This window comes from Scyliorhinus canicula, chromosome 1, assembly GCF_902713615.1.
Source record: "Scyliorhinus canicula chromosome 1, sScyCan1.1, whole genome shotgun sequence".
Classification (NCBI taxonomy): Eukaryota; Metazoa; Chordata; class Chondrichthyes; order Carcharhiniformes; family Scyliorhinidae; genus Scyliorhinus; species Scyliorhinus canicula.
In genome coordinates, this window is record NC_052146.1 from 172,027,799 (window position 1) to 172,043,111 (window position 15,313).

Here is a 15,313-nt window from a genome sequence, read left to right on the forward strand (position 1 = left end):
TAAACATTGTTCAGGACATTTAGCTTAACACTCCTGGTTTTGTCTGAAAAAGCACCAGAGGATATGTCCACCTAAGATTGCAAATGGGTCCTGACATTAACATCTTATCGAAAAGATGACACTTCTAACAGCACTCTCTCAGTACTGCGCTGCAATGTCACCCTGAATATCTATGCTCAAGTCCTGGAGTGGGACATGAACGTGCAATTTTCTGACCCAGAAGCAGACAGTGCTACCAACCTAATTACAGCTCCCAATTAGCATTATTAGTTTTGTTTTGCAGTTTCAACAGGTTGCTGCCTCATTTTAATATATGCCTTATGCTACCTCTACATTCTCGTGTACACTCCTCATTCAACCACCGGGGTTCGTCACTTGTCTTGACGGCAACGTAAGAAGTCTTACAACACCAGGTTAAAGTTCAACAGGTTTGTTTGGAATCACTAGCTTTCGGAGCGCAGCTCCCAAGGTTGGTGAGTGATGGAAAGTCTGGGATGAAAGCTGAAGAGGATGATTCTGTGAATGTGACTATGCCAAACCACAGTTTGACCAGTGTGTGCAGCAGCTTTTCCAATTTCCTTAGATGTAAGTAAGAAATATTTTATGGGATGAACAGGGCTGACAGTATATTTGTCATGTTTAATCTGGTGCCTGGGTTGGTGCTGATTGGAATGTTTTGCTTTTTCATATTGGCTCGATTTAGTAGCCTCACCGCGACTTGGTGATGGGACAAAGCCATTTAATCTCACGAGATGCCCTTTGCAAGATTTGCAACGCTTTACGTCTCTAAAGATTCAACTAAATCTTGCGAGATGTCGCAATCTGGATCTGGGTGTGATCCAGATGAACATATTTAAATGAGCCATTAGGCACTAGGGGCCGGGTCTCCAAGGCCGTTGGAGGCCCTGGTGGTCAGGCTCCGAGTAGAAGGCCGTTGGAGGCCCTGGTGGTCAGGCTCCGAGTAGAAGGCCGTTGGAGGCCCTGGTGGTCAGGCTCCGAGTAGAAGGCCGTTGGAGGCCCTGGTGGTCAGGCTCCGAGTAGAAGGCCGTTGGAGGCCCTGGTGGTCAGGCTCCGAGTAGAAGGCCGTTGGAGGCCCTGGTGGTCAGGCTCCGAGTAGAAGGCCGTTGGAGGCCCTGGTGGTCAGGCTCCGAGGAGGGTGGTATCCTGGCAGTCCAACTGGCACCCAGGCACAGCCAGCTCAGCACATTGGCACTGCCATCTGGGAACCCTGGCAGTGTCACCTTGGCACTATCTGGATGCATGGGAAGATTGGTCAGGTTGGCAGGGGCACTGCCAGGGTGACAGTGCCAAGGTGGCAGGTTTCCGATGCCAGGATCAGGCCGGGGGGGGGGGGGGGGTTGCTGCTCTTAAGGGGGAGGGCTTGAGGACCCTCTAGGAGGTAAGGTGGGGCAGTGGAGGGGTGTCCTAAGGCTCCGGCTGAGGAGCAGATGGGGATCATAAGATCAGGGTGGCATTTAAAAATAAATGAATACTCTTCCTGCACTGCCCAGAAAAAAACAGCTGAGTCCCGTTAGATGGTGCCTAAAACAGGACTGTTTTTTTGTGTTAAATCCCACACATTATCATTTTGTCATCATTTGATACAACTGAGTGGCTTATAGGGCAATGAGAATCAACTACATTATAGTGGGTCTGGAGTCACTTATAGAACAGACCAGGTAAAGATGACAGATTTCTTGCTGAAAAGGGATTGGTGAGTCAAATGAGTTTTTACGAGAATCTGGTCACCATTACTAATCCTAACTTTTCTTTCTATAAATTTAGAGTACCCAATTCTTTTTTTATTTTTCCAATTAAGGGTCAATTTAGCATGGCCAATCTACCACCCTGCACATTTGTTGGGTTTGGAGGCGAGAGCCACGCAATGTGCAAGCTCCACACGGCAGTGACCCGGGGTCGGGGTTCAACCCAAGTCCTCGGCGCAGTGAGGCAACAGTGCTAACCACTATGCCACCATGCCGCTCCTCTAATCCTAGCTTTTTTATTCTATTTTTATATAAGTGATTAAATGTAAACTCCCCCAGCTGCTATGGTGGAATTTAATATAATGAGCTTGATTTTCAATATGAAGGAATTTCAGACACATCTAGCTGGTGCAGTAATGGTTAAAAGCCTGGGGTTGTATGTATGAAATGAAGTGAAATTGAAATGAAAATCACTTATTGTCATGAGTAGCCTTCAAATGAAGTTACTGTGAAAAGCCCCTAGTCGCCACATTCCGGCGCCTGTTCGGGGAGGCTGTTACGGGAATCGAACCGTGCTGCTGGCCTGCTTTCAAAGCCAACGATTTAGCCCTGTGCTAAACAGCCTCTGACTGTAAACAGTATCTGACTGCTGCAGTAATTCTTTTTAAAAATCCTGGTTAAAATAGACACTTTCGCTACAAAGGGGCAGTTAAAGCATCCTAAAATTAGGCCATGGATATTGTTTACCCAATGTTGGGCTAATAGAATTTTGTTTATTTAATGAAGGTTCCCTGGGTAGTAGATAATTAGAGACATTGGGCGGGATACCAAATGTTGACACCAGAGCAGGATTCGTGGACTTCCATAACAGCAAAGCTGGCATCATACCTGGACCAACGGCCATTGAGGGGTTAACAGGGCACCACATGGAACGTAATCGATTCCAATGACAAATGGTGCGGTATTTGCCGGATTCGCAATTGACACTCAGGAGGCTAATAAGCTGAAGCGGCATATACATACTTCACTCCCCACACACACACCCATCTCAGCCAACAAGGTGGCACTGGTTGATCTGGAGTGCGTCCATCTCACTAATGGGTCTGCTGGGCCCAAAGGGCACCGGGGGGGGGGGGGGGGGGGGGTGGCGTGGGAGAACGCCCATATGACTTGGGGCTGTAGGTTCACAGCGGGTAGTCAGCGGCGTACGCAGCCGCGTGGCTACCTTGCAGACCATGGCAATGGTGTTCTATGCCCATCCACCTGACCCCACAGCCCACCTCTGGTCAACCCTTGCTACTTCACTTGGCCTGGTAGAAGCCTCCCACGAGTTGCACAAATGTCAGCAAACTATGGCGATGTTGGACACTTTCTGTACCCCCTCTCTCCCCTTCAGCAGCCACGGCACCTGTATCACGACTTTTAAAAGCACAAGTGATCCTCGCCGTCAGGAATTCGTCCCGGTGGAGGCAGAGAATTGCAGAAGTACCGGACTTTTTCATCGTCCATCAATACAGGCTGCCTTTTCTTTCCCAGGCTGCCGGGCTAGTTTCTAGCCCGGTCAGGTGATGCTCTTTAACAATGATGAAGTGGCGCCTCCTGTTACCGTTTTGGAAGAGGACCTCCCTCCTATTCTTCAAGGCCTCCGCCATTATATCCAGGTTGGCATCGAAGAAGTGAGGGATAGCCCTGCCCAGCTATCAGGTCTCCAGCTCCACTATGAAATCTAACTTTGTTCTGGTGAAGTGGAAGGCCTAGGCACAAATCCAGACCTCTCCCTCAGGACAATTCGCAGTTTCTGCGATGACTACTTTGAGGTGTCTAAATGAATTCCACACTTAGGGCTGTATTTTTGACCCTCTGCTGCGTTTGTTTTGGGCAGGGGCATGCATATAAAATAGGGGGGGAGGCCTACTTCACCAGCTTCCTGCCCACCTCCGAACTCACCCCATAATATGAGGGGTGGGTGGACACCAAACTGTAAGCCCGTTCACCATGTTCAAATAAGTGTTCAAGCATAAATTAGACTTGTTGTCAAGCCAATTGACTCTGATGATACGCTGCCCATGCCATAAAAATATTTGGAGTTGGCAGCCTGATTTAAAATAAATCTTCTTCAAAGGGCAGGAAGGGAAGGGAGGTTCACCCATTGTGGGCTGCCATCTGCCAATTGCAGGGTGGGCCTACTCCTCAGATTGAACCCCCCCCTTCCTATCTGCCCAAAGTCTTAAACACATCCCTTCCCATACATACACTGGCCCTCCCCCCACCCTCCCTGAGCTATCCAAATCCTCCCTGCTCAAGACCAGAACTTAACTCCTCCGGGGATCCATGGACCTTCTTCCTTCTCCTGCAATCCTGGCATCTGCACTGATGCATTTGTGGTGTTGATGCAAGAGCAGGACTTCCTTCCCAGTGAGGGGTGGAAGTCTCACACTGCTCTCCTTCAGCTGCCTTGCAATGCATTATGGCTGTTGGGCAGGTTGCCGTGGAATACGTCAGCTTTCTTTCCTTGGGGGAGCTTGTGGCAGTAAGCTGTAAAACCCCACTTCCCCCTGTATTTTTCAGCCTTTCATCTGACACACTTCCATTCCTGGTCCTGTCCCCGTATCAATTAAGGACCCATCTCTTTGGAACTCTTAGCTTTAATCGGTTTCCCACCAGAGGCAGGTTGCTGACCCCAAACAGAACCTGTTCCCACCTCCCTGGTGAAAATTCAGCCCAGGGAGTTAGATGAATCAGAAAATGATGTGTATGACAGGTGTCAGGTTGACAATACAAGTGAACACCGGTTGAACATAGAAATTAAGAGGGGAGTGATAAAACAAATATGAACACATAGAACATACAGTGCAGAAGGAGACCATTCGAGTCTGCAGCGACCCACTTAAACCCCCACTTCCACCCTATCCCTGTAACCCAATAACCCCTGCTAATCTTTTTTGGTCACTATCATGGCCAATCCACCTAACCTGCACGATGAACTCAATGCATTCTATGCTCGGTTCAAGCAGGTAACCAACAATCTGCTGTTGAGTGCCCCAGCAGCCCATAATTCACCCATACCCACCATCACAGATTCCGAAGTCAGATCGGCCTTCCTGAAAGTGAAACCTCGGAAGGCGACGGGCCCGGATGGGATCCCTGGTCGTGCACTCAGAGCCGGTGCGGACCAGCTGGCAGAGGTATTCAAGGACATCTTTAACCTGTCCCTACACCACGGTACCAAAGAAGAACCAGGCAACATGCCTCAATGACTACCGCCCGGTGGCCCTGACTTCAGTCGTAATGAAGTGCTTCGAGAGGTTGATCATGAAGTGCATCACCTCCATACTCCCAGAACGCCTTGATCCACTGCAATTTGCATTCCGTTGCAACTGGTCCACATCAGATGTCATTTCCCTGGCCCTACACTCATCCCTAGAGCATCTCGAAAAGAAGGACTTCTACAACAGACTCCTATTTATTGACTACAGCTCCGCCTTCAACACCATAACCCAGTCAAGCTCATATCAAAGCTCCAAAACCTAGGACTTGGCTCTCCACTCTGCAACTGGATCCTCGATTTTCTGACCAACAGACCACAATCAGTAAGAATGAACAACAACACCTCCTCCACAATAGTCCTCAATACCGGGGCCCCGCAAGGCTGCGTACTTATCCCCTACTCTACTCCCTGTACACACATGACTGCGTGGCAAAACCTGGTTCCAATTCCATCTACAAGTTTGCTGACGATACGACCATAGTGGGCCGGATCTCAAATAACGACGAGTCAGAATACAGGAGGGAGATAGAGAACCTAGTGGAGTGGTGTAGCGACAACAATCTCTCCCTCAATGCCAGTAAAACTAAAGAGCTGGGCATTGACTTCAGGAAGCAAAGTACTGTACACACCCCTGTCAGCATCAACGGGGCCAAGGTGGAGATGATTAGCAGTTTCAAATTCCTAGGGGTGCACATCTCCAAAAATCTGTCCTGGTCCACCCACGTGGACACTACCACCAAGAAAGCACAACATTGCCTATACTTCCTCAGGAAACTAAGGAAATTTGGCATGTCCACATTAACCCTTACCAACTTTTACAGATGCACCATAGAAAGCATCCTAACGGGCTGCACCACAGCCTGGTATGGCAACTGCTCGGCCCAGGACCGCAAGAAACTGCAGAGAGTCGTGAATACCGCCCAGTCCATCACACAAACCTGCCTCCCATCCATTGACTCCATCTACACCTCCTGCTGCCTAGGGAAAGCGGGCAGCATAATCAAAGATCCCTCCCACCTGGCTTACTCACTCCTCCAACTTCTTCCATCGGGCAGGAGATACAGAAGACTGAGAACACGCATGAAACAGACTCAAAAACAGCTTCTTCCCCACTGTCACCAGACTCCTAAATGACCCTCTTATGGACTGACCTAATTAACACTACAGTCTGTATGCTTCATCTGATGCCAGTGCTTATGTAGTTACATTGTATATCTTGTGTTGCCCTATTCTGTATTTTCTTTTATTCCCTTTTCTTCCCATGTACTTAATGAGCTGCTCGCAGAAAAATACTTTTCACTGCACCTCGGTACACGTGACAATAAACAAACCCAATCCAATCCAATCCTTTGGACTGTGGGAGGAAACCGGAGCACCCGGAGGAAACCCACGCAGACACGGGGAGAACGTGCAGACTCCGCACAGACAGTGACCCAGCGGGGAATCGAATCTGGGACCCTGCCGCTGTGAAGCCACTGTGCTAGCCACTTGTGCTACTGTGCTGTCCATGAAGGGCAAATAGAGTAGATAAAATGAAAGGGAATTCTGTAGTCCTCTATAGGCACATCAATAATAAAAGGATAGTAAGTGGAGGATTGAAGCCAATTCAGGGTGAAAAAGAGGATACATGCATGGAAGCAAAAGAGCATGACTGGGGCATTAAATTAGTACTTTGTATCTACATTTACCAAGGAAGAAGATACCAAATAGTGAAAGAAGAGGTGGTTTCGATATTGACTGGACTAAAAGTTGATAAAGCAGAGGTACCTGAAAAGCTGGGTGATGACTTACAGTTGTTAAGTTACCAGGACTAAATGGGATGCATCCAATGATGTTGAGGGAAGTAAGAAATTGTTGAGGTGCTGGCCTTCCAATTGTCCTTAGATGTGGATTTTGATTTGATTTATTATTGTCAAATATATTAGTATACAGTGAAAGGTATTGTTTCTTACATGCTACACAGACAACGCATACCGTACATAGGGAAGGAAGGCGAGACTGCAGAATGTAATGTTACAGTCATTGATAGGGTAAAGGCAATAGATCAACTTAGAAAGAGATAAGTCCATTCAAAAGTCTGAAGGCAGCAGGAATGAAGCTGTCCTTGCGTCGGTTGCAAGTCTTACAGCACCAGGTTAAAATCCAACATGTTTGTTTCAAACACTAGCTTTCGGAGCACTACTCCTTCTTCACCCGAGGAAGGAGCAGTGCTCCGAAAGCTAGTGTTTGAAACAAACATGTTGGACTTTAACCTGGTGTTGTAAGACTTCTTACTGTGCTCACCCCAGTCCAACGCCGGCATCTCCCAACTTGAATCGGTTGGTTCGAGGTGGTGCTACAGGACTGGTGAATTGGAAAAGTTACATCTTTATTCAAAAAAATAGTATGAGGATAAATGAGGTAACACAGGTCAGTTAGTTTAACCTCTGTGGTGGAAAAACTTTATAAGAAATAATCCAGGTCAATATTAATAGTTACTTGTACAAGTGTGGATTGAGGAAAACCAGCAGATTTATTAAAGGCAAACTATGCTTAACTAAGAATTTTTAAATGAGGCAACAGAGAGGGTTGATGAGAGTCATGTGGTGTATATGTTCCTCCAAAGGGTGTTTGATAAAGTTACATACAGGCCTGCCAGAAAACATGAAGCCCTTGGAATGAAAGGGGCAGTAACGGAATGGATATGAATACTGTTGAGTGGCAGGAATCAGAAAGTGGAGGTTGTTTTTCAGACTGCATGAAGGTACATATTGGATCCCTTATGGGTTGTACTAGGACAGCTACTTTTCTTGATAGAGACTTGGGGCCAGATTCTACAGAGTTGTGGAGACTCGCGGACCTTTTGCATAGATGCCGAGACTGGGAGGGGGGGGGGAGGGGGCTGTGGGGGTGATGGTGGTAGCATGAAGCACACTGCCATGGATGATGAATCAGAAAGGCCATTTTGAGGCCTCCAGGAACAGCCTCAAGCCATATTGTGTGCTCCGGGCTCCATGACTTTATGGTGGAGACATAAATGCTCTTAAAGGGTGGATGAGCTGTGTAGAACTGTCAATATGTCAACTTATTTAAATCTCCTTCCCTTGAAACATTTAAAGAAACTGTCTGCCTTTGTCTGTGGGAGTACTCATTTTCTAACAGTTTCAACAGATTTTTGTTCACATAACCCTAAGTGCTGTCATTATGATATTGTTACTGCCTGACTGCTTTTCACAACCTATGACCAAAGTAAGTTCAAAGTTTGATTGACAGCTCAGAGGTTATTAAAGGATTAGTTGTCTTTGGTGTGGGGTTATGAATACATTTTTTATGTTATAAGGGATTAGGTACTTGAGAGGATTTACATGGCCGTTCTTGAATGGGTGTTTATTTTGTATTGTGAACTCTGTAATAGATATTTACAAATGCATTTTATTTAATCTCGGCATGGTTTGCCTTTTAAGACCATAAGACCATAAGACATAGGAGTGGAAGTAAGGCCATTCGGCCCATCGAGTCCACTCCGCCATTCAATCATGGCTGATGGGCATTTCAACTCCACCTCCCAGCATTCTCCCCATAGCCCTTAATTCCTCGCGACATCAAGAATTTATCTATCTCTGCCTTGAAGCCATTTAGCGTCCCGGCCTCCACTGCACTCTGCGGCAATGAATTCCACAGGCCCACCACTCTCTGGCTGAAGAAATGTCTCCGCATTTCTGTTTTGAATTTACCCCCTCTAATTCTAAGGCTGTGCCCACGGGTCCTCGACTCCTCGCCTAACGGAAACAGTTTCTTTGCGTCCATCCTTTCTAAGCCATGTATTATCTTGTAAGTTTCTATTAGATCTCCCCTTAACCTTCTGAACTCCAATGAATACAATCCCAGGAACGCCAGCCGTTCCTCATATGCTAGACCCGCCATTCCAGGGATCATCCGTGTGAATCTCCGCTGGACACGCTCCAGTGCCAGTATGTCCTTCCTGAGATGTGGGGCCCAAAACTGGACACAGTACTCCAAATGGGGCCTAACCAGAGCCTTATAAAGGCTCAGTAGCACATCGCTGCTTTTATATTCCAACCCTCTTGAGATAAATGACAACATAGCATTCGCTTTCTTAATCACGGATTCAACCTGCATGTTTACCTTTAGGGAATCCTCGACTAGCACTCCCAGATCCCTTTGTACTTTGGCATTATGAATTTTCTCACCGTTTAGAAAGTAGTCTATGCTTGGATTCTTTTTTCCAAAGTGCAAGACCTCACATTTTCTCACGTTGAAATGCATCAGCCATTTCCTGCACCACTCTCCCAAACTGTCTAGATCCTTCTGCAGCCTCCCCACTTCCTCAGCACTACCTGCCTGACCACCTAACTTCGTATCATCAGCAAACTTCGCTAGAATGCCCCCAGTCCCTTCATCCAGATCATTAATATATATGGTGAACAGCTGCGGCCCCAACACTGAACCCTGTGGGACACCGCTGGTCACCGGCTGCCATTCCGAAAAAGAACCTTTTATCCCAACTCTCTGCCTTCTGTCAGACAGCCAATCCTCAACCCATGCCAGTAGCTCACCTCGAACACCATGGGCCCTCACCTTACTCAGCAGCCTCCTGTGTGGCACCTTATCAAAGGCCTTTTGGAAATCCAGATAGACCACATCCACTGGGTTTCCCTGGTCTAACCTACTTGTCACCTCCTCAAAGAATTCTAACAGGTTCGTCAGGCACGACCTCCCCTTACTAAATCCATGTTGACTTGTTCTAATCCGACCCTGCTCTTCCAAGAAATTAGAAATCTCATCCTTAACGATCGATTCTAGAATTTTACCAACAACCGAGGTTAGGCTAATTGGCCTATAATTTTCCATCTTTTGTCTTGATCCTTTCTTGAACAAGGGGGTTACAACAGCGATCTTCCAATCGTCCGGGACTTTCCCTGACTCCAGTGATTTTTGAAAGATCTCAACCAACGCTTCCGCTATTTCTTCAGCCACCTCCCTCAGAACTCTAGGATGTAGCCCATCGGGGCCAGGAGATTTGTCAATTTTAAGACCTTTTAGCTTTTTTAGCACCATCTCTTTTGTAATGGCAACCATACTCAACTCAGCCCCCTGACCCTTTATAATTTTTGGGATATTACTAACGTCTTCCACTGTGAAGACAGACGCAAAGTACTTATTAAGTTCTCCAGCCATTTCCTCATCTCCCATCACTAGCCTTCCAGAATCAGTTTGAATTGGCCCAATGTCTACTTTGGCCTGACGTTTGTTTCTTATGTATTGAAAGAAACTTTTACTATCATTTCTTATATTACTGGCTAGCCTGCCTTCATATTTGATCCTCTCCTTCCTTATTTGTCTCTTTGTTAACCTCTGTTTGTTTTTGTAGCCTTCCCAATCTTCTGATTTCCCGGTGCTTTTGGCCACTTTATAGGATCTCTCTTTTTCTTTGATACATTTCCTGACCTCCTTTGTCAGCCATGGCTGTCTAATCCCTCCCTGGATAATCTTTCTTTTCTTGGGGATGAACCTCTGTACAGTGTCCTCAATTATGCATACAAACTCCTGCCATTTTTGCTCTACTGTCTTCCCTGCTAGGGTCTGCTTCCAGTTGATTTTCACCAGTTCCTCTCTCATGCCCTCGTAATTACCTTTATTTAACTGTAACACCATTACATCCGATTTTGCCTTCTCTCTTTCAAACTGCAGACTGAACTCAACCATATTATGATCGCTGCTTCCTAAGTGTTCCCTTACTTTAAGATCTTTAATAAAGTCTGGTTCATTACATAGCACTAGGTCCAGAATAGCCTGCTCCCTTGTGGGCTCCATGACAAGCTGTTCCAAAAAGCCATCTTGTAAGCATTCCATGAATTCCTTTTCTTTGGATCCACTGGCTACATTATTTACCCAATCCACCTGCATATTGAAGTCCCCCATGATCACTGTGACCTTGCCTTTCTGACATGCCTTTTCTATTTCCCGGTACATGTTGCGCCCCTGGTCCTGACCACTGTTAGGCGGTCTGTACATAACTCCCATTATGGTTTTTTTGCCTTTGTGGTTCCTCAATTCTACCCACACAGACTCCACATCATCCGACCCTATGTCGTTTAGTGCCATAGATTTAATTTTGTTCTTAACTAACAAGGCAACCCCACCCCCTCGGCCCACCTCCCTGTCTTTTCGATAGGTTGTATATCCTTGGATGTTTAACTGCCAGTCCTGAACCCCTTGCAGCCATGTCTCTGTGATGCCTACCACATCATAATCATTCACGATGATCTGTGCCATTAGTTCATCTACTTTGTTACAAATGCTACGAGCATTCAGGTAAAGTGCCTTAATGTTAACTTTCTTATCAGTACAGATATTGGAAGTCCTAAGATGTCCAAAGTTATCCTTCCTTTTTGTTGCATTCCTAGTCTGCCTCAAGCTTAAATCCACCTGCCTACATGTTATCCTCCTGCGTATCTTGCCATTTAACTCCCTGCTCCCTGTCGCTTTCACTTTCCCTTCCCCCCAACTCAGAAGTTTAAAGTCCTACTGACCACCCTATTTATCCTCTTCGCTAGAACACTGGTTCCAGATCGGTTCAGGTGGAGACCGTCCCAACGGTACAGATCCCCCCGGTTCCAAAACTGATGCCAATGTCCCATGAAGTGGAATCCCTCTTTCCCACACCAATCCCTTAGCCACGTGTTTACTTCCCTAATTTTCCTATCCCTATGCCAATTGGCACGTGGCTCGGGCAGTAATCCAGAGATTATGACCCTTGAGGACCTGTACTTCAATTTTGGGGGATAGTGGGTGAGTTGGCATGGTGTTTGAGGGCAAACGCTTGTGGTAGGTTGGTATGGGTAGGCAATAAATTGGCGCAGAGATTATAGGGGCCATTGGAATCAGTAAGCAAGAGTTGGTAAGAGTTGGCACTAAACCAGCATAAGAGCTATAAGGTATCAGAGGTGCAGGTGGGGAGCATGGGTCGGCATGATTTGGCATGGATGGGGCATGGAAAGTGTATGGGGGAGGGCTAGAGGGCCTAATATTTAAGCAAAACAACTGAGACAAAGTCCAATCTAACTGGGACGGGCCAATGAACCAGCCCGCCTTGACACTCAGCAGCCCCTTAGCTGCCATTGACCTGTGCCCTGGGGCAGTGAGCCCGACTCCAATCTGCACACCACAACCCCCTCCACCAGAATGGAAATTACACCATTTGGGACACTTTTTACCAAAGCGGTGTGCCAAGCTAGGGCATTTCAGTCGTGAGCTACCCACCTCGGGAGTAAAAATCTGGCCCTTAGACTTATACAGAGCACACTTTCAAAACCTGCAGTTAACTCAAAGCTTGAAAGCATGGTAACTTGTGAGGTGAACAGTGATAGTCTTTGAATGTATACAGAAAGGTTGGTGGAATGGGCAGTCCATGGCCTTTCAATTTAATGCAGAGAAGTGTGAAGTGTTCATTTTGGTTTGAAGATCAAGAAGAGCCAATATAAGTTAAAGGCAGAGTTCTAAAAAGTGCAGGAGCAGAGAGAGCTGCAGACTCTGTCCAAATCATTGAAGGTGGCAAAGCAGGTTGAGAATGTGGTTAAAAATACAGGCATATACTACAAAAGCAACAAAGTTATGATAAACCTTTATAAAACACTGGTTTAGCCTCAAAATACTGGACTGTGAACTTTGGGTAGGACATGAAGGCTTCAGAGAAGGCACAGAATAAAATTCATGAGAAGGGTTCCAGGGATAGGGGACTTCCATTATGTGGGTAGGTTGGAAAATCTGGGGTTGTTCTCCTTAGATAAGAGAAGGTTGAGAGGAGATTTGATGGAGGTGTTCCAAATCATGAGGTCTCTGGACAGAGGAGATAAACTGTTCCCATCAGTGGGTTGATAACCAGAGGGCACACAATTGAAGTGATTGGCAAAATAACCAAAGGCAACATGAGGCAAAACCTTTTTATGCAGCAAGTGTGGTTAGCATCTGTGAGATTGGTGCATGGAGGCAGATTAAAATGTGGCTTTTAAAAAGGAATTGTGTAAGCATCTGAAGATAAACAATTTGCAAGGCGGCAGGGGCCAGGCAAGGTAATGGGACTAACTATGTTGCTCTTTTGGAGAGTATGTATGGACTCAATGAGCTGACTGACCTTTTGTGCTCTTACCATTATATGATTCTTAGGTCCACAGCAGCATTAATTGGCCCCAGACTTACTGCGCAAGTTTAGCATTAATGTGAAATTTTTTCCAGAATTACTGAAATTCCAATGCTGACCAAAATAAGTGGTTTAATTTCAGTATTGTGTCACATGACTGAACAAATAAACATTTTGCCACTAACATGCTGATTTAAGTCCTGCCTCTTAAAAGTTACCATGAATGCTTGAAAATAATTATTTTCCTTGTGTTCCTGTTTCTCTCAGCAAATGTTCTTAATCGGTCAAAGGGTTTTGCTTTTTATCTATAGCCGTACTAAATTGTATTATAGTACTGTGAAAATAATTAATTTCCTGTAACTATCAAATTCATTGGGATTGAAAATAAATTGGTTCATATCAACATTACCCTTCAAAACATTAACTGCTCAACCTTCCAGAGTAGTTCAATTTCAGATTTAGAAGTGTTCATTCACTATTGATTTGTGGAAACAGTATACAAAATTCTTTATTGTCCTTTTGAACACATGGACACTACTCCTGATTTTGTTTTGTACATCGTGCATCGGAATATATTTAAACAATGTTGTAAGCGACAAAGTTATAAATATTAGAAAATAGAGAATGCAGAGGAACTTACAAGTCATATTAATGGTTTGAAAGAGATGCTCTTTGTTAAAATAAGGAACTGTGCTTTAGCTGTTCTTCTGCTGTGAAATGGTATTGAACAGAGCTCCCAGTCTCCACAGATACACTGTAAACAATGGGAAATCATCTGACAAATGCAGTATGGTGCTGTCCAATCTCTGCTTAAGTTTCTCCAGCTCCACACAATTCACAGCAACAACTCCTTCTTCTGCTGGTGTCTTGTGCTGTAGAAGCTGTTCCAGCATCCAAAATAGGTAGTAGACATTTTCATAGGAAGATACATCAAGTTCTGTCTGATTCTGGGAAGAAATATAGAACACTAATTAATGAAACTATTGACAGGGTGATATGCATTTCATCTTATCAACTGCTGCTGGACACAATAGCTCCAATGTTAACACCCCTTGTCTGGCAGAACCCTGGTCACGGTGGGTGGGAGTGGGGGGGAGTGGTTAGAAGGGAACGTGCACAGCAGTAAAATAGGATATTATTGTACAAAAATGATAGAAAATGCTGGAAATATTCAGCAGGTCAGACAGCTCCTGTGAATAGAGAAACAGAGCTAATGTTTCAGGTTGATGTCTTTCAACAGAACTCTATTAACGCAGTGAACTTTTTATTGGTATTCAATTATTTCAGATTTCAAAGTGGCTTCCTTGAAGATGGATGATTCAATCAAGGTGAAACACTCAAAAAATGGTCAATGCTATCTGAACAAACAAAATTGTAAGGCTGGAAAAGATAGGTTGGTCTATTAAGCCTGCCCTAAACTTCCAGAGTCGAGCAGCATTATCCCCAAACACTTCTACACCCTACTGCAGCCATGTAATCACCTGAGACAAATGTGGAACAAAAGTCAATGAGAGAAAAATATTCCGGAAAACTTCTCTCCATGCAAATGTACATCCTCTGAGATACCTTAGAAATTTTTAACATCTATTTCATTCTTTGTCTCACTCTTTTGTATAAATGCGTTCTCAGACCTAGACCCAATTATTATCATGACAGAACATTTCACTTCCCAGTTTCACAGGAGAGGGTGGCTGTCGTAGTTTAAAGCGGCAGCTGGCAACTTCAATAAGCAGTTGCCTCCTATCTAATTTGATTTTGTAGGTCTAGGAGTGTGGATCCTGAAGTTTTAAAGTGGACCTGGGAAAGAGCAGGTTTGAACTTGGCGTATTTCTTTGGATAGCCAACTGGCCTGTGGAATTTGCCTTAAAATTGTATTCACAGTCCCAGATGTGGCACAAAACAAATTCCACCTTTACCCAGGGGTTCAGGAGGATGGGGAACCTGATCTCACAGGGCAGTTTCATTACCCTTCCTGACTCCTGATGCCAGGAGGAACTGAGTTCTGAAAAAGGACACTTGTGCTTCGTGTGAAAGAACATAGATGAGCATGCTACCCTTGAACATAAAGGCCCTCAAAGCCAGTCACGGTGAGCAGCTGGAGTCTGGAGCAAGATAAGAAGGCCATGAAGAAGAAGCAGCTGTCCATATCTCAGGAAGGAGGAGGAGGAGAGGCAGGAAAAGCAGGTACTACCTGCTGGG

At 45.5% G+C, this 15,313-nt stretch overlaps 1 protein-coding gene across 3 annotated transcripts in view; it reads right to left on the minus strand.

Annotated features, from left to right (window-relative positions):
- Positions 1-13,604: 13,604 nt before the first annotated feature.
- Positions 13,605-15,313, minus strand: part of mei4 (meiosis-specific, MEI4 homolog (S. cerevisiae)) — a 338,515-nt gene continuing 336,806 nt past the window's right edge. For 2 of the 3 annotated variants that reach the window (XM_038802821.1, XM_038802812.1), the window contains one exon: positions 13,605-14,061. In XM_038802821.1, coding sequence (XP_038658749.1) covers positions 13,810-14,061 — 252 coding nt within the window. In that variant the 3' untranslated portion in view covers positions 13,605-13,809. The remainder of the gene's footprint in view (positions 14,062-15,313) is intronic. The other variant, XM_038802840.1, reaches the window with a different exon arrangement.